Genomic DNA, 20,970 nt, shown 5'->3' with positions numbered 1-20,970 from the left:
CTATGGGCTATAATCCCATGAATTTACAAATGATAGCATAGGTCTGCATGTGGTACTTGTGCACCAGCAGAGTAGGATCATTTAAAACTACTTTGGGTGTTACCTCAGCCTTGGGTTTACATGGCCCCTTTTGCGTTTTGTTTTCTGCTTCCTGTTTCTTGTCTTCTTCCTCATTTTCTTTTGTTCTATTATCCTCCCTTGTTTTGGTTAAATCTCGTTCCTCTTCAATGTTCCTTTTCCCTTCTCCTGAAGGACCTCTGGCAGTTTCTATTGGTTTCTTACCTTGGTTGGCCACAACCTGACTATAGGAGGGAGTGGAGCTCCCCGTTTTGTGCCCCTCCATGGAGTTCAACACTTGCAGAAGATTGAAACCCTAGCTCTTCGTCCTCAAACCTCTCGTTTTCGCCTCCTGTTCCTTTTCAACAAACCTCTTTTGTTGCCAATATGTATTTTCTAAAAGACCTCTACTTTCACTAGATATTGCATGTATCTATTTTTTCATTAACATTTTTTATGTCCCTTTATATATTTTTCATTAACTTTGCTCAATTTTTTATATTTATCAATATAAAAATCCTTCCCCCTATTCTATGCTCAATATATTATGTCATTTTTTCCTCAATATATATCCCCCAATATTAATGCACGTGGTATGGTATTGCTTCCTCGGTGAAGCCCCTGTGGGGTAATAGGTGCCACAATTTGGGGGAGGTGTGGCAGTTTCCAACAAATGGACTTAGGTATGTGCAATGTCAGCCTTGCCATTTTAAATGCTCATTTATGGCACTAGAGTGGCCAAGGTACGTGAAGCATGAGACTAGAGGTGATGAGTTATCCTTGACCTCCTTCCTCTCGATTCATTGGTGGTTGTTGACTTTTATTTCTAGTTTGGAGGATGTAGAGGACTTCACTTCAATTTAATTCCATACACTTGGTCTTGGAGGTACCTTTTTCCCCTTTTCTATTTTTGCATTATGACAGATGTTGCTCTCATGTTTTACATGAGCTTAATCTCTCTGTGTGGGTTGTAGTTTGGTCAATTAGGGTATGCTTGCTCCAGGTTGTTTCCTTTGGTTGTATTGGTATAACTCTATTATGGGCCTTCGACGTTGTGAAATGGAGTCTCTATTCAGTTGTTTATGGTTACTCCTTTTCTTTTGATCTAGATTTCACCTTGTTAGTGTTGTTGGGTTCTTTGATAGTTGGTTTCACCCTTGCCCTTGGTCTGAGTGCTAGGTTTGCTCTTGTCCTATGTTTGCATAACTCTCTTGACCTAGTTTGGTATTAGGGTTTTTATTTTTTTATACCTCCATGTTGTGGGGAATTTGATAATTTGTTGGGGTTTGTTCCTCTGGTGTGGCAAGTGGGTGATGACCTACTAGTATTTAGGTTTGAATTTCAAGTATTGGTGCTCTATTCTTCATCCTTCTTTGTTGGTAGAGGGTCTCTTAGTGGTTTCCTTATTTGTTCATTTGTCACTATCCTTATGCCATGGGAGCTTCACTCAATGAACCTATGACATATTATGTGTATTCGTGGCATATTAAAAAATACCCTTAATTAGACTATTCATATTAGAAAATACCTCTAAAAATCACAGTATTTAACCCCCTACCAATACGAACCCAATACACCGTCCCAATTTAAAAAAACCATGCCTTCGCTAGATATTGTACACCATCCCAATTAAAAAAAACCCTACCTTCGCTAGATATTGTAGGTATCCATTTTTCATTGACATTTTTTATATCCCTCTATATTATTTCATTAACTTTGAGCTCCATTTTTTATACTTGCCAATATAAAAAACCTTTACCCCCTATATATCCCCTAATATATTATGTCATCTTTTCCTCAATATATATCCCCCAATATGGACGATGCGGTATGGTATTTCTCCCCCAGTGAAGCCCCCATGCCTTAAGCCTCCTCACCAAAGAATGATGAGCATAAGAGGTGGCTTTGGTAATGTTGGGCATAAGCACATTCTTCCTTTTTCTTATGATTCAGTTGAGAATTTTTTCGATGCAGTTTCCTTAGAAGTGAGGAAGGAAATCCTGGTTCTGGAGTCTAAGAAGTCTTGTGAGCGTATGTATCACTCAGATTCAAATATTATTGGAGAAGATATGGATAGGGTCCATGATCCTGGTACATTCAGGAAATGAGGGCTCCATTTCCAAAATTCCTTGGCTCTTCACCAATAAATGGATACCCTATTGAATTTAATTTTTAAGGATAAAGTGGTAAAAAATTATAATATCAAATATATGCTCATGAATTAATAGTTTTGTTTAGACAATGTGGATTTGTGATTGACTAGGGTTGAAAGTTTTTTGGTATCAAATTCAGCTTTAGGGGATCGTACTAACTCGCTTGGTGATACCACGAACTCACCGATGGACAATGCTTAGGATTTGACAATAATTTCTTCTGACTAGGACTAACATTCACTGGAAATCCATATCCAAGTATGGCTTCATTATGGTGGTTTCACCATATTTTGTTTCATATGCTTAGTGTGAAGGTTACTAGTGTGTGTTTTGGGATTGCACTATCATGGAAAAGTTTGATTTATCATTCTATGAATTTACAGTATCTTCCATGCTAGTCCTTTTTGTATAAGCATGGCTCTAGCGGGCACATGATAGGCTTGTGGTCTCTTAGGATATTCTATTGGTTTGAAAAACTTAATATTTTCATTATGATGTCTGCCAATGGTTTCATATTTTCACTTTCATGACCATGCAATTTATGAAATTTTTTGTGATAATTTGGGTATTGGCATTGGTCTCTTTGGTGCCCTGGATGGGTAGTTGAATGTGTTGACAACTCACAGATTATAGTGCTTCTGGCAGGCAAGGCTTGGACTTGTGGTTATTATGTGAAGCCTTTCCTCTGTGGTTTTGTCTTGCAGCTATGACTGCACTTGTGGTTATTGGTTTCATGCTAGTTCTTTCCTTGGTGGTATCTAGTTTATGATGACATCCAAATGTTACTTTGGAAATATGTAGTTTTTTATCTTCACAAGTTTTTATGAGATGGGTCTTAGTCTTCTATATATCGACATTTTGTGAAGCTACTTTACTGCTCAGTCTACTTACTTTTTGTTGTATAGACTACCAAATTCTTTGTGAATTTGAGATTGATAGATATGTACTTCTGATTTATTAATGAAATTCAAGTGCTACAATTTAAAACACAAAAAAAACAAAAAAAACTTCTTCACATGCACTTTAATAAAAGTGTAGAAATTTATCCGGTCGAAAACTATTTGGGTTTCCCTTTTTTATTCCTCCAAACAATCAACCACTATAGAAACTTATATCTCTTCAAAGTGCACTTTTGAGCATTTGAAAGCTTTTATTTTTAATTACATCTTCTTACCATGTTTGTGGAAATTAACTTCAATTATATATTTTTGTTTTACCTTCTTCATGTGCATTTTAAAAAGAGCTTAATTTTTTTTTTTCTAAAAATTGTTATAACATGAATATATAAATTATTTACATAACTTCTTTTTTCTATATTAAAGGAATAACTTGAAGTTAATATAAACTTACATATATAGCTTAAAGTTAATATAAAAATTTTCTCCCTTTTTTAATAAAATAAACTCAATCATAAATGAGTGGAATCTCTCTCTCTCTCTCTCTCTCTCTCTCTCTCTCTCTCTCTCTCTATATATATATATATATATATATATATATATATATATATAAGCAATGAAAAAGTAAATATCTTCCCTAAACTTTTATAATAAAAATAAATCTATCTATCTATAAATATAAATGAAAGAAAGGTCTAATGCCTACTTCAGTCTTCCTGGCTTCAACGATTGGGCAACACTCCATCGACTTCGACTAGGGTGAAGACAGTAAGGAAAGGGTAAGGGGAAAATCCCCTATAAGAGAAGGCATATGGCAGATGAAGTAAGTGACGTTTCTAGGTCTAAGGCAAGGGATCTATCCATGAGTTCCTTCTAAGATACGGGTAATGAAATGGGTTGGGCAAGACTCCCTATCCTAGGATGAAGCAGTAACTTAAGTCAAGGGTAAGAGGTGAAGTTTCTACGCGTGGGGTAGTAAGTTCAGGGTAAGGTTGATCCATCCAGTAATCCTAAGACTTATTGATTGATCCCTTCTAAGAGAAATTCTATTTCACTACTAAGATTCATTCAACAGTGGATATAGGGAGAGTTCTCTTTCTTGGGTAAATAGTAAGTGTGAAACCAAGCAACCTTACCAGCATAATGAGATTGATTGATGAAACCAACCATCCAATAAAGCCATTGAACCTACCAATCACGCTTCTAGCGTAGCGTACCCCTAAGAGCTAGTGCAAGCTAATGCAAGCAAACGAACCTGCCTACCTGAACTAATTCAACTAAACCAATCAAATGACCATAGTGAGACTTCCTTCCTAAATGACCATCCCCCTGATTCCCTTCCTCATTGACCAAAAACGACTTGTTCATAAAGGCCTTATCTATGGAATGAAATGACGGAGAACTACAACAACACACATAATGAAATGAAGGAATCTCGCTACTGTAACTCAAGAAATGCTTGATCAAATATGATCAATTTTTAGCTTCCATAATGACATATATAATAGGAACATTTTCTGGTGTAATTTCGGCTATCGAGTCATGCCATAATGACATATATAATAGCAACATTCAGAATAGCACCTACTTACCTTCTCAGAGGGGAAGAAAGCCATTTGATGGGAAAAAAGAGAAGTACAGTAAAACACATCCATCATGTTGTGTCTATCTTTGCTAAAGCAATTACATATATAATTCATTCATGCATGATGACATATATAATATATGCATTGTCTGGTGTAATTACTGCTATTGAGTCATGATGTAATTACGTATATTATAATTCATGATTGGAAGCCATGGCAGAGGTTTGCGAGATCAATATAATTGCTCGCGAAATGACATATATCGAGCCATGAATGGCTGCATTTTCGACATTCAAAAGGTGCAAAGCCACTTGTTCTTCTGAGAACAAGGGCATTCGATGCTCAAAATAGATCATACTAAAAAAAAATAGTTTGATCCTGGCTTAGAATGATAGAAGGGTAGAGTAATTAGTCAACTCGTCAGGCCCATGACCTGAAGACTGCAAGTTCGAACCCTACCCCCGCTTCCCAAAACGAGATCTAACATAGGGTCGATCAGTAAGGTCCTTTCTTTCCCAGTTCAAATTTTCTTGGAGATGAGGAAGTGAAGACTTAAGGCGTATAAAGTATTGACTTTGAGGTACATAGTCGCTCGACCAAAGGGTGCGTAAGCACACTCGACTGTTAAGAAGAGGATGCAAAGCATGACTCGACCAACGATGCGCAAGCAAGCTGGACTACTATTTACCCACCCATTCCAATCCCCGAGGGGAGAGGGATTTCTCACTCATCCATCATATGGGTGAGGTTGCGTTAGCAAACTCGACACAGTGGTAAAGGAAGTGTAAGCAGGCTCAATCATAGAAACCATAAGGGAGAGAATGCCCCAGCAAGGCTTGACTCTTCCCTAAACTTTTATAATGAAAATAAATCTATCGATCTATAAATCTATCATTTATTTTTTCTAATAAACAACTTTTATAACAAAAATAAGTCTAAAATTTCAAAAAATACAAGCTATAATTTCCATTATTAGTTACCATATTCTTAATATATAATCAATGTACATACATAAAGTCATATTTTTGATAAAAAAATGTCATTTATATATATTAACTTTTATATACTTTAGTTATTGAAAAATCAATGATACCAAAATAATAGGGTGATCCTTAGTTATATAAATTTGAAAGAGGGTTAAAAGACCGAATAACAAGACAGATTTTATAACTCATTATTAAATTTGGGCAAAATTCATATCAAGCTGGCGTAGCACTCCATTTTAAAAAAACATTCTTTCCAAAGCTTCATTCCATTTTCCACATACTCAATTTAAAAATTAATGTAACGTGCATTAGTCAAAGGAAAATAATGACTTTACACCAATATTATTTATGTCAAGCAATTAAAATTTTAGTTCGAATATATCTGAGTTTTTATGAAGAGTGAAGACAACTTACAAGCGAGTATATTGGGATGATTTAATCGACGCAGAATACAAACTTCTCGGAGCACTCTCTTTCCAAGTTCATAGTTTGCCAACACATTCTCCATGCGCTGCACAATCACTTCAAAATGTGAGGATTGTGGATGGCACAAAAATATTTATTTCAAACTATTAAATAACGTTATAGTATAATGAACTCCGATACACTAATTGATGGTGCATTTTCTTAGAGTGGGGATCAAAAACATTCATAAGCACTACTTGTTTCCCTAGATCCTTCTACTTAATTGAAGGGTGTGGCTTGGGTGGACGCTCCAACAAAAATATTCATTGAACTATATTCTAATATAAGGAATTGCGTTTTTAATGACTTAGGTAGTATCTTTCAACTCTTTAAGTATTGGTAATACAAAAGTAATTGTATTTAACGTAATGGTCTTGTGGATATTACTATGGTCATAGCATCAGCTTTATATTTATTAATAAATGTTTTATGTTGAGGCTTTATTAGTTTGATTTTATCAATTTGTTAATTTTTATTTTTATTTTGTGACTTTAGAAGTTTTTCCTTTTCCATTTAAATTTAAATGACTCATTGTCAAATTTATGTTTATGTTTATATAATTATAGTTATAAATTGAGATTCAATTTTAATTATTTAGTTTTTAATAATTTTTTTTATGAAAAAAATTATTTAAATTAAATTTTTTATTAAAATAATTACAAAATAAATTATTTTTCATTAATATCATCACAAAAAATATTCATATTCACTTGCTTAAAATAAAATTTTATGAATCATCTCAAAATAAACTAATTTTAAAAATAAATAAAATTTAAATATTTAACAAATATATTATATAAAAATTAATTTCAAAGAAAAAAAATCAACCCAAAAATCAGTTCTTTCATCCAACACCATGATGAATGACTAAAAGCTGAATAGTAAACCCCAACTATAAAACTAAATTAAAATGTGATATCTCTACGACGAATGCTCAAAGTAATATATATATATATATAATATCACATTTAAACGAATTTTAGTAACTATGCATTCTTTAAAAGTAAAAAAAAAAAATTATTTATCATATTTATATTAAAGGTAAAGAATTACATTAACAAATAGAACATCCGATCAAATTAATGTATCCTACAAAGACATTCATAAAAGGAAGAGTATGGAAGTGGAGGTGTTAACGCGAGTTGAGTGAATGCTTCCTCGGAAGTTGCGTTCAGTGCATTATAGATGTGTCCACCTAGGGGAGGTGTAGTAGCACGTTCAGTGCATTATAGATGTCTTCATCTGGGGGAGGTGTAGTAGCACATAGATGACAGGTTTAGAATGTTTACTAGTTACACTTCTTTATCACTTATGTGTTTCTACACTTCTTTTAGGTGTAGTAGCACATAGTTGGTCTTATTTTTTTTGTTAAGAATCTTTCAACTCCAATTCAATTATCTAGTAACAATTTTAGAGGTATCTAATTTTCCTTTTTTGATATTGCATTATTTAAATGGTAGTTGGTTTCAATTATCTAGTAACGATTTTAGAGGCATCTAATTTTCTTTTATTGATATTGCATTATTTAAATGGTAGTTGGTTTGTTTTACAGACTTTGTATGTTTTGGGTGGTTTAGTGTTTTATTATTTTGAATTATAGAAAATTTGAAGTTTAAAATGAGACTCGAATATTATAAAATAATAGTGGACATAATAAAATAAAATTATATCCATCGAAAGTATGGAACAGGGATACTCTTTTGATGAAATATTAAATTATTAAATTCTACATCCAATGAGTGCTCTTGTTGCAAGAGGAAACTCCTGCATAGTGATGCATATGGCTTCGAAGTCCTTTGGTGGTGACGATCCTTTGCTTGGTGGGTGATAGTTACATTCTGTGGTGGGGAGTGGAAATTCCTCACTCCAATTTGAGTGTGACAAGGGTCCCTTTCTCTAGAGCTATTGTTATGTTTATGTTAGTGTTTGGTCGATGTTGTTTGTGTTATTCCTTCACAATTCCAAGCGTGGGTCGGTCTTTTAACTCGTGGTGGTTCTCTCTAGCTCAACCCTTCATACTAATGAATTAGTTGGTATCTAGTTCCCTGCCCTATCTAAGTATGTGGTTCCTTGGCAATTTTCTAGTTCGGTACTAGTATTAGGGTTCCATGGTTTTCTCTATTAGTGTTCCATCGAGTTTGGGTCTTAAGCCTAGTTTTTTTTCAATAAGCCTAGATTTTCTCTTGGGAAATTGGATAGCTGACTATGTAATTGATTTTTTTCTTAACTCGTTTTCATATCTAAGAACATGGTTACTTCATCCATTGTTTCATTTCTCTTCGAATTGTTTTCTGGGTGAGTGAAATCTGGGGATTCCAAAGGTCTTTTCTTTAGAACATGTTTTCATTGTGGGTAATTTAGTTGCACCATTTTTTTCCTTTGAAGTTTTCAGTCTATTTAATATTATTTTTGGTATAAAACTTTGTTTGGGGTGTTGGGGGGATGACTCGGTCATCCTCGATTGTGCCATTTCTAATTTACTGTGTAACCCTTGTTTTTTAGCTAGTATGACTCCTATTTGTGGGGTGGTTTAGTCTTTTCTCTCATGCATTTTCATCAATGGTTGGCTAGCCAAAAAGGGGGGGCTAGCCATGTTCATTCACAACCTCGAAGACTTTTAACTTAGGACTCTATAGCCTCATATTTTGACTCACTACCTCTAGAAATATGGAAGGAAAATCATCAAATGGAAGCATAGGAGTTTGGAAAGTGTCGTTATTTTCATGACTCGAAAGTGAGATAAGGATCTTCGATGTCTCCTAGAATCAGGAAGGCTCATGAAAAGGCTATTATACTTTCTTCATTCCCTTTCAGTTCACCAACAATTGGATACTTTATTTAACTTGGTTTTAAGAGATATACAAGTGGACAACTATAAACTCTTTTCTGGTTAGGACATTAAAAGAATTCTCAGGAACATTCACTATTTCCTTGATGATATTGATGCTCATTTGGTTAGGGTAAAATTTTTGTTTGGGGTGTTGGGGGGATGACTCGGTCATCTTCGATTGTGCCATTTTTAATTTATTTAACATGGTTTTAAGAGATATACAAGTGGAAAACTATAAACTCTTTTCTAGTTAGGACATTAAAAGAATTCTCAGGAACATTCACTATTTCCTTGATGATATTGATGCTCATTTGGTTAGGGTAAATTTTTTGTTTGGGGTGTTGGTGGGATGACTCGGTCATCTTTGATTGTGCCATTTTTAATTTATTTAACATGGTTTTAAGAGATATACAAGTGGACAACTATAAACTCTTTTCTGGTTAGGACATTAAAAGAATTCTCAGGAACATTCACTATTTCCTTGATGATATTGATGCTCATTTGGTTAGGGTAAAATTTTTGTTTGGGGTGTTGGGGGGATGACTCGATCATCTTCGATTGTGCCATTTTTAATTTACCGTGTAACCCTTGTTTTTTTATGACTCCTATTTGGGGGGGTGGTTTAGTCTTTTCTCTAATGCCTTTTCGTCAATGGTTGGCTAGCCAAAGAGGGGGGGCTAGTCATGTTCATTTTCAACCTCTAAGACTTTTCACTTAGGACTTTGTAGCCTCATATTTTGACTCACTACCTCCAGAAATATGGAAGGAAAATCATAAAATGGAAGCACGTGAGTTTGGAGAGTTCCCTTATTTTCATGACTCAAAAGCTGGAGATAAGGATCTTCAATGTCTCTTAGAATCAGGAAGGCTCATGAAAAGGATATTATACTTTCTCCATTCCCTTTCAGTTCACCAACAATTGGATACTTTGTTTTACATGGTTTTAAGAGATAAACAAGTGGACAACTATAAACTCTTTGTTGGTTAGGAGGACATTAAAAGAATTCTCAGGAACATTCACTATTTCCTTGATCATATTGATGCTAATTTGGTTAGGGTAGAAGGTTTCGTGGTGTATGACTTAGTGTTATGGGATTCGTCGAACCCTCCTGTTGGAATTATGCTCCCTTCACTTGAACCTTCAAGTGACACTATGCATCCCTTTGTTGACATTCCTCCCAATTTTACTATTATTTCATTTGATTAACATTGATGCATGTTTGTGAAGTTTTTGGTCTTTTCTAGGAGTTTCTATAGTAACATTTCTTCATGTTTTGGCCAAGAAACTCAGTGATGGCTTGGGAAACAACACTTGGCAGTTATTAATACTTTTTTCCTTGGGCATTAGAATTTGCTAGTGTTTTAGTTGGTTGTCTCCTTTTGTATCTTTTCACTAGTGGCTATCAAAGCCTCTTAGACCGCATGGGCCAACTCATAGCATTTTCCTGGTCAGTTTTGTTTGTTATGATGGTTGGTCATAGCTTTATAAGGGCTGGCTCGTGCTTAGTTCTAATATTTTGGTGCGACTCTCACTGGTTTATCCTTTCCTTGTAAGGACTCATTCGACTTGTTCGTGTTGTTCTCATGATTTCGATGAGGTGCTTAATGGTTAGGGAAAATGCTTTGGATGAATCACCTCCATTTTTTCATGTGCCATGGAATGATCAATGGGGCGCTAGCCTACACTATTGTTGTTTGGTTTTTGAAACCACCTGCCTATGATATTGGTTATGTTGGTTCTCATTGTTCTTGTTTATATGTATGTCCTATGTTGGTTATCAAACAACACTTGGTGTTTATTAATACTTTTTTCCTTGAGCATCAGAATTTCTTAATGTTTTAGCTGGTTGTCTCCTTTTGTATCTTTCCACTGGTGGCTATCAAATCCTCTTGGACCATATGGGCCAACTCATAGCATCTTCCTGGTCAGTTTTGTTTGTTATGATGGTTGGTCGTAGCTTTATAAGGGCTGACTCATGCTTAGTTCTAATATTTTGGTGCAACTCTCACTGGTTGATCCTTTCCTTGTAAAGACTCGTTCGACTCGTTCATGTTGTTCTCATGATTTCAACGAGGTGCTTAATGGTTAAGGAAAATTTTTGGATGACTCACCACCATTTTTTCATGTGCCATGGAATGATCAATGGGGCGCTAGCCTACACTATTGTTGTTTGGTTTTTGAAACCACCTGCCTATATGATATTGGTTATGTTGGTTCTCATTGTTCTTGTTTATATGTATGTCCTATGTTGGTTATATAGTAGCTTGAGGATAATTTATGTGGCCCTCTAACCCTGACAGTGATATCTTTCAGAAGGCTTGTCAATAAGTCATCAATGTAAAAGCTTTTATTTTAATAGAAATCTCCAGCATCACTTCACAAAAAAAACAAAAAAACATGTAACATTTAGTTTTGTATCTTACATGTTATCTTATGTGCTAGACATATACTCTATTTTTGTGTGTAGTTTTGTTAGACTTACATGGAAAAAATAGGGAATTTATTATGTATTCTAAAGCGATTTTTTTTCTTGTTGTTGACCTATTTATTTATTTTCATACTAAACATTATGACAAAAGTAAAAAAATTGTTAATTTATTTTGAAGAACTTATCCTTTTTACATTAACTTTCAAGTGCATTTATTTTTTGCAATATTCCACATCAAAAACAAACATCGCACACCATATTAAGCGATAAGAATTAAAATAACATATATAACAAAATCAACATACATTTATTTACTATTTGTATATAACTAGGGCCCTTAATTGGGATGGTGGTTTTGAACTTTCCAAGTCCTATCAAACTTGAAAACACAGTGTTGATTAATTAAAAACATTTTGTAATTGGAAAGAAACTCATATCTTTCTTTAAATGGGGTGTAAAATTGGAGGGGAAACCATATAAATACAAGATTTCCATATTGCACACAATATTCATATAGTAGACTTAAAAATCACTCATTTAATGTGAATGAGTTACTCAATATCTAGTTTTGCAAAAGGTCAATATTAAGCATCTTGTGGGTACAAGTAATGGTGTCCCTCCAACCATATAGTGTGAAGAGCTAAAGAAGTTTCTTAACTTTAGGTTTCCACCCCAAATTAATCGATTTATCGGTTTGTTGTGAGAGAATATATACTTTGGTAGGGAAGAGTGCTCCTTTATCAATCTTTATTGGATGTCATCACCTTTCGTGGTGTTGAGAAATCAATAGGAAAGTAAAAGTGACGATTTCTATTACTTGATAATTACTTGTGAAATTATTGTTGGCTTATTATTATTACATTTGTATTCTTATTTCATCAAGCAATTACCAAAATAATAAAATATGAAGGTCACATAGAACAAGAGACACAAGATACAAGCTCGAGCTAGGGAAAAAACCCCACAAGGACGAAAACCCAAAAAATCTCTTCTTATTGAGTTAGATTAAAGTGAAAAATCCAACCTCTAAGAAGCCAAGTAAAGCCCTCCAAATTCTCAGATCATCTTCCATAGATAACTTGAATTATCTTAGATTATCTTCCATAAGAAACTCACACTAACCCAAGTATATAATCCAAGAATCTCACATTCCATTGCAGACATATGACTTTAGGAAAATCGCATTCCTTCACAAAAGAGTAGCTTCTGAAATTCACACATATTTTCCTCAGAATTGATTACAGAAAGAACCTAAATTGCTTGCTCTTTTGGTGGAGGATGGATTCCAATATATAGTTGTTCTAACATGCGAAAAGACACACCTTTTTGAGTGAGTCGACTTCTCATATTGGAGGACCTTTTTGGCTTCTTGATGTGAATTGACCTAAAATACATTTTGATTTTTTTTTCTATTTTTATTTATAAAAAGTCCAATTAGGACTTTGACTCAAAAATTGCATGAAGAGCATGCTTAATTAATGAAATAATAAAAAACTAATTTTCATGTTTTCTTTCCTTTTTATTTATGTAAAATATATAATGATACAAGTACAATGATAATTATGAAGACCGAACCTAGTTACACTTTTCAAAACTCCCTCTTAACTAGGGAGGTATTCCTAATTACATAATAGGATACAAGGATACTCTCAAATTGAAATATTCTCATTAGAAGAGTTCATATTTATAAGCATCATCAAGAATCCACATCATAACCAACATTGTCAATTGCAACGATATCAAGCATCAACATCATAACCAAAATTGTCAATTACAACAATATCAAGGCCTTGTGACAAGATCTAATTCTCCACTAGATTAGAGCACAATTTTGGGAGGAATACATTTAGACACCACCAACAATGCCTCTCAAGGCATATACCCCATCTCGATGTTCACCAGGCATGTCCTTATAGGAATATTCTTATCTTGGATTGCCAATCCTCAAATAATATTGATCTTCTTTGAATACTCTTATCTTGGATACTCTGCCCTATCCTAAAAAAGTATTTGTCCTGAGGACTACTCCTATCTTGGATTCCCAATCCTCAAGGAGTAGCAGTCCCAAATTATTATCCACTCCTCCATTATCCCTATCAGTTCCTTCACTATACTTGTGGCTTAGTCCTAGCCCAATAAATGACACATGGAGAATACAGTGTCCATCATCACTCCCTCTCAACAAAGTAGGAGATCCTTACTCCCTCCTAACTAGGGAGACATAATCATAGGCTTCAACTTGTCTCATTCATCAACTACTCATTCTTCCATGGATATCTTAGTAGTAGCTTGCAGGACTTCTCGACTCCTAAAAACATCACATCATATCGAACATCAACCTTCTTAGAACTTGACAATCTTCATTCAACTTTGTCATTAAATAGTTCATCTATCATCTTCAAGGATCCAAACTTCCTCACAACTTCTAGAACATGCCTTCTATCCTTTCATAAAAATATTTTGTCATCATGCTCTTCCAAGCCATCATCAGTGTCATCCACTCCATTTGCTCCCAAATGGGATCAAACAACTGTTGGAAAAATATCATCAAACAAGTTATCTTAATTGCTAGCTTCTTCACATACTTCTCCAATAAATCATTTCAAAAATCCAAACCATATCCCATCATTATTAGAGTTTCAAAATCACAATAGCTTATATTCAAGGTGAGGGATTCTCCAAAGAATTGTTTCTTTCTCCCTCTGAGGTCAACATTCCTTTGCATGGTCTATCTTCACATTCCAACAAAGTTCTGCTTCATGCTCTTCATCTTTTAATCATCAATCAATGTGTTCCAAGCTTCAATTAATATCACATATCCATTAGGGTATTTATAGCCCCCTCTTTCCATTTGAGGTAAGTGAACTTATTTCCCTCTAATTGACTTCTTTGATTCAAGCTTCAAATTGCTCCCTTCATCTTGATGCTTTTTCCACGTTCTTCCACGTATTCCTTCTACTAGTCAAGCTTTTAGATAAATATTGTCTTGACTTGTAACCTTTGTTATAAGACAATGGAATAACAAGGAGGATAAGGCATGAAGATAATAAAAAAGGATATATAAATTACTTATCTTTTGAGAAGGATTAGCTCTTTCTTAATCTAGGTCCTATTCACCAACCTTGTTCTCACATTAAACATCAAGGGTTAGATATATATTTAATAGTGAACATGATTAGATAGGTTTTTGTTTCTAGGGTTTATTTTAGTCCAAATTATGATAGAATTCATCAACCCTAGATTCCAAATTCTTTAAGACTTCCTACTCAAAAATTGAAAATTTCTATACAAACCCTATGTCCTTCATAGTCATTAAGACTTGTCATCCATGCATCGCAAAATTATACTAGCATGCTACAAAATCCTAACGATATTGTTTGACATGCCTTTTATTCATTTCATTTTAGTACAAGACCTAGTCTTCATATGTAATTAAATAATTGATGCACTAACATAACATCAATCTCTTACATGCCACTATCTCTAATCTATATTTATGCAGATCCTTCTGCTATCTATCAAATGATCATCATCATGAATTATTAAATGAAATGCACATACGGAATAGTACATACCTTTACAACCTTACCTTATCTCTTAAAATATTTGATCCTTTCGTAACTAATATTATCATCTTCTTTCAAGAGAGGTGCTTCAGATCTTTGGTAATCCATATGAACTATATTTATTTAAGTTTCTTGTAGTGTCCTTCACATTCCTCTTTATGAGGAGATATAACATTACTACATATCAACCTACAAATAGTTCTTTAGCAGGTCAAAAAGTCTCACATTACATGATTTTCTATCTTTTCCACAAGATATATGCATATCCAAAATTTATGTCCACAATGTAAAGGATTTTTCAAGTCTTCACCTATATTTGTAAGTTTTCACGTTATTCTTTTCAGACTTTAGGTCAACTACATTGATGTAGTTAGACTTTCTATTATGCATTTGAAAGGAGGTAACATATCTGCTTCTCATATTAGTGCATTTTCTCATATTTCTTTCAGTCCTAGCCTTCAAGATGTCATGGTGAGCAGTAAATAATATATATATATATATATATATATATATATATATATATTATATATATATAAAACCAATGTTCTTTGTAGATTATCACATCAATCAAATATTCTTATAGAACTAAGTTATTTTCAAGTCATTAATCATTGTCACATGTCCAAAGCATTGACGTGAAGATACTATCACAAATCAAGAGCATTGTCATATATAGGGTTTCTTCCAAATAAAATACTATACAAGGTTACTACTATATGAAGGTTTTGATCATGTCTTATCAAAGCTCATTGTTCTATATATTACTATAATAGATCATAGTCATGCCTCATCATTGTCATATAGATCATAGTTTCGCTATTGTATACATCAAGTACATTGTCATCCCATATAGAAAAAGTGTATGCCAGAGAATTACAGAGCGAGCCTAAGAGAAATAGTGAGCCTCAGAGTATTGTGAGCCATAAAACTTTATATGAGTCATAGAAACAAAGTGCAAGACATAGAACATTGTTAAATGAAAGCCATAACAATGATATGAGCCACAGAGTGATGCAAATATGCGATGCCATACAAACCATATAACATTGATGCCGCAAACCATTATAATATAGAGCGAGACTACTATAATGTTTTGAGGCCATAGAACATGATGCAAGTTATAGAAAGCTAACACAAGCCATTGGAGACATAATTACGATTCTTAGAGACACTGGGGTTCCATAGAGAATCATCGAGCCACTATAAACATTGTGTGCCATAGAGTATCATCGAGCCAATATAAACATTACATGCCACATAGTAATCAATATATTTTATGCTACTATGAGAGTAATACGCGAATGTATCAAAGAAGAGTGTGAGCTTCTCAGAGTGAGTTTCTTGTCATATGGAACCACAGAGAATAAGCAAGCTACAACGAGGAGTGCTATCGCAGAGAATGTGATCCATTTTTCAGAGCATACGAGTTGCATAATGTTCTGTGAGTCACTATAGATTAATAGTAAAGCCATATCACAATCATACCATAGAGACATAGTGTGCCAATGATGTGAGTCATATTGCACACCATATTGTAAGTCGTTTAATTGAAAGTTGCAAACCTCTAATCTTAGCAGAAACATTGAGAGGTAATTTGGACTATTTCAAAACCTCAAAAGGAGAGTTCAAACTTCATCAAAAGGGAACCACAAAAAATTGTATTGACCATTCACATTAACTCAGATCATAGACTCCTTGGAAACTTGCATTAATTCAAAATATATGCCATAGGGAGCTCACATTACTTCCTCATTAACTATCACAAAAGGAACAATGAACTGTTTCAGAGATATGCTAATAGTAGTGATCTTTAAAAGTTCCATCCACTAACCTTACCTCTAAAACCATGTTGAGAAATCAATAGGTAGGTAAAAGTGATGATTTCTCTTACTTGATAATTACTTCTAAAATCATTGTTGGCTTATTATTGTTACATTTATATTATTTTCATCAAGAAATTACAAAAATGATAAAATATGGAGATCAAAGAGAAAAAGAGACAAGATATAAGCTCCAAGCCAAGGGAAAAACCCCACAAGGGAGAAAACCTAGAAAATTTCCTCTTATAGAATCAGATCAAAGTGAGAAATCCAAAACCCAAGAATCCAACCTCCAAGAAGCCAAGTCAAGCCCTCCAAATTCTCAATTCATCATCCATAGAGAACTTGCATTATCTTAGATTATCTTTGACAAGAAACTCGCATTAGCTCTGGTATATAATCTAGGAAACTCTCATTCCATTGCAGACATATGACTTCAAGAAACTCGCATTCCTTCACAAGGGAGTATCTTTTGAAATTCAGACGTCTTTTAATCAAAATTCATTATAGAAAGCACTGAAATTTCTTACTCTTTTGGTGGAGGATGAATGCCAATATATAGTTGTTCTAGCATGCGAAAAGACACACCTATTGAGTGAGCCAACTTGTCATATTGGAGGGCCTTTTTGGCTTCTTAAGGTGAATCGACCCAAAATACATTTTAAAAATTATTCTCTTTTTGTTTACAAATGGTCCAAATAGGACTTTGACTCAACAAATCCTAGAAGCATGAAGAACATGCATAACCAATGAAATAATAAAAATTTCTTTTTCCTCTTAATTTTTTTTCTTTTTTCTTTTTCTTTTTAACATAAAATACATAATGATACAAGTACAATGATAATTATGAAGATTGAACCTAGTTACACTTTCCAACTGGTGGCATACTTGGAGCCTTTGAAATCACTAACCTTACCTTCACATAAGTAAACTATTATTAAGGGATTTAATCATTAAGGTTAACTTTTCTAATTGGATTTCATAATTGCGGGTGGATGCACATTTCAAAGGCCCTTATCAATATATTTTTAAAGACTTCATAATGTGTAGGAGTGTTTCTATTTCATTGGATAATGTACAATTAACACCATTGAAAACTTAGAATTTCATTAAGGACTTTTAATATAATTAATTGGGATAATATTATACATTCCTTTTGAGGCATCATAGATAAAATCCTCCATTAGGTGGGTTGCTTTTCCATCATTGATAAGTTCCTAGAATAACTTTACCATGTTATAACTTGCTTAGATCTAGTGGTGATTTTTTAATTTGTAACTCTTGTAATGAGTATCAATTAGAGAACCTCCGCCTCCTCCCCCTCCCTATCCACCTTGAGGAAAAGAAACCAAATATATTTATCTTACGAATAGAGTTAACTAAACTTATTGCAATAGAAACTGATCATATAATGCAATTTCACTCCTATTCCTATTAATATACCCTTAGAAATTCTTGAGATTGAGGGAAAACCTAGGGAAGACATTTTGAATCATTGTAGGACCATTCACATGTGGTTCTCTTAGATAATATCACACATGCTAGTGTTTATCATTAGGTTTTTATAGCATACCCTTGTGGGTGTAGTGTACTAACATTAAAACTAGTCACTTTACCAATGAGACAAGAGGATAGGATTGTGCTACTTGTTAATTTCTAGCCATCGACTTCTGCGCACATCATGGATGAAATTCATCACTGGAAACATAGTAAGAGTGTATGTAATAATCCCTTACTAATATTTTTTTTAGATTGCTTCATTAATTACTTTTTTCATAGATATCTTAATATTTGACGTCTAATGACCTACTACCTACAAAGAAGCCATTCTTAAATCCAAAGAAATATATCTAGTGTACTCTAGATTTGGTTACCTATTAATTTCCATTCCAACTATATAACAGGTGATTCTCCACTAAATCCAAAACAATCTCATGATTCTAGTATTCTTTTTGGGTCTACCACTCATGCATTTAACTAGATTAGCCATATTCCTTTTCACGGAGCTCCTAATCCTTACGGAGGGCCAAGTGTTTCCTATGTAGTTCCTTAAGAATATGATCCCAATTTTCATCATTCCTTAAGTGTTCCAACCATGTACATTCCTTACAAAGGTTAACCTTTAAATCCCTAACTTCAAACAACATTTTCTTGGTTAAATTTGTTTCTTCCCTATTTATATTTTTTCTCGATAAACTAGTAACCAAGCACATAACTAAGAAAAGAATAAAATGAATAGGAAAAGGAGTAACAATTAAGGGAAAGGTAACTTTGGTGGAGAAATCTAAGGCTCAACTACCTAAATCCAAAACAATCTCATGATTCTAGTATTCTTTTTGGGTCTACCATTCATGCATCTAACTATATCCTTTTCATGGAGCTCCTAATCCTTATGGAGGGCCAAGTGTTTCCTATGTAGTTCCTTAAGAATATGATCCCACTTTTCATCATTCCTTAAGTGTTCCAACCATTTCCATTCCTTACCAAGGTTAACCTTTAAATCCCTAACTTCAAACAACATTTTCTTGGTTCAATTTTTTTCCTCCCTATTTATATTTTTTCTCGATAAACTAGTAACCAAGCGCATAACTAAGAAAAGAATAAAATGAATAGGAAAAAGAGTAACAATTAAGGTAAAGGTAACTTTGGTGGAGAAATCTAAGGCTCAACTACTTAATTGAACTAACCTAAAATATACTAAGGTTGTAACAATATTTCCCTTTATATAATCCCATTGTTAATTAGAGTGGAGCACCTAATGCTTTAAGCACCTTCCAATCATAAGTAAGAGGCCCCTTAACCCTAATTATTCTACTAGAACTAAAATTATCCCTCACTCATGATTCCTCTAATGTTTTTTTGTAAATTTATTGACCACAAGAGAAACCTTCATTGGGTTTTCCCTAGGATGATATGTACTCCATACTATATGGATATTGAAGATGATGATGTCATTGTATATTTAACACTACCCCCTTCTACTATGTCTACAATAATGTTGAAGATGTAATATAGTCTTTTCATTTGGACTGCACCAAGGGTTAATCTAATAACTACACTAGTTTTGGGTTAGTGGGAGGGTTTGGGGTTGGGGTTTATTTGTTAAGCCCTGCGTAAGCCCCATGTTAACCCAAAAATCCCTTATTAATCCCTAGGTATTGAGTGATTACATTTCTATTTTCATATTTTTATGTAGGCTAGAACCCCTCATGGTCCCATTTTATTATAATTGTACCCTTTGTCTCTTATATATATATATACACACACACACACACACACAAAGGAGACCTAGTCTTAGGATCAATAAATAGTCTTATACATTGTATTCTTTCTTAGAGGAGGTTTCTCCCTTGAAGAGTATATTAATTATTGGTTTATTATAACTTTTTTGGCGCAAAGGATCATAACACTTGTTATCAAAACTCGTGGTTTTGCTAACTTCAAAAAGGTCATCATGGTATTTTCACTATAACTTTTTTCCTAGGAGGGTTCAAGAAATTAAACTTGAATAATATTAAGAATATTTTAAATCTTTGGTTCAAAATTTACATCTTGGTTTTCTATACTTTCAAAGATATGCTCCAACAAAAGGATTTTTGAATGATCATAAAATTTGTCTTAAACTAGTCCGCTCAACATTTTTGTTGTAACTTATTTTTTACCATGAAACTTTGGACCATGTTGAGGTAAACTTGTTAAAAACATATGGTTCAAATTATAAATCTTGGTTTGCTATATTTTCAGAGATATGCTCCAAGGAAGTTAGGGTTTCCTATGCTTCGAAAATCAATCTCAAACATGTTCATTTGGAAATTTTGCCAAAAAGAAAATCATTCTATAAGGATTTAGAAAGTGAAGCTCAAACCATATTAAGGAGAAATATTAAGGAAGTGTGCTTCAATTTTTTATAATTTTGTTCACTATAATTTTTTATTTATACCTTATGTAAGTTAAGGTTTGTAAATAGTCATGAAATAAATTTTAAATATCTTTCTATCTAGGAATTTTTAGACTGTAAAATATTCAAATATTTCACGAGACATACACAAGTACCATAGGTACAAGTTTCATAATTATGTCTTAAGAATTTGAGCTACACAAGTTTTCGAGAAAAGGCCATAAAATCAATAAGATTTGGGAAAGTTACCATATTTTACTGGGCATATCAAATTAAGTTCACAC

The 20,970-nt window shown here is 33.6% G+C and overlaps 1 protein-coding gene across 1 annotated transcript in view; it reads right to left on the bottom strand.

Moving 5' to 3' along the window:
- Window positions 1-20,970, bottom strand: part of LOC149158192 (mitogen-activated protein kinase mpkC-like) — a 298,794-nt gene that overhangs the window by 199,253 nt on the left and 78,571 nt on the right. The window contains exon 3 of the mRNA XM_089433910.1: window positions 6,093-6,189. Within this exon, the coding sequence (XP_089290036.1) occupies window positions 6,093-6,189 (97 nt within the window). The remainder of the gene's footprint in view (window positions 1-6,092; window positions 6,190-20,970) is intronic.

This window comes from Pinus tabuliformis, chromosome 5_2 (assembly GCF_031772625.1).
Source record: "Pinus tabuliformis cultivar Carrire ecotype Pingquan chromosome 5_2, CPIR1, whole genome shotgun sequence".
Classification (NCBI taxonomy): Eukaryota; Viridiplantae; Streptophyta; class Pinopsida; order Pinales; family Pinaceae; genus Pinus; species Pinus tabuliformis.
This window is presented reverse-complemented; position numbering and strand designations above follow the sequence as displayed.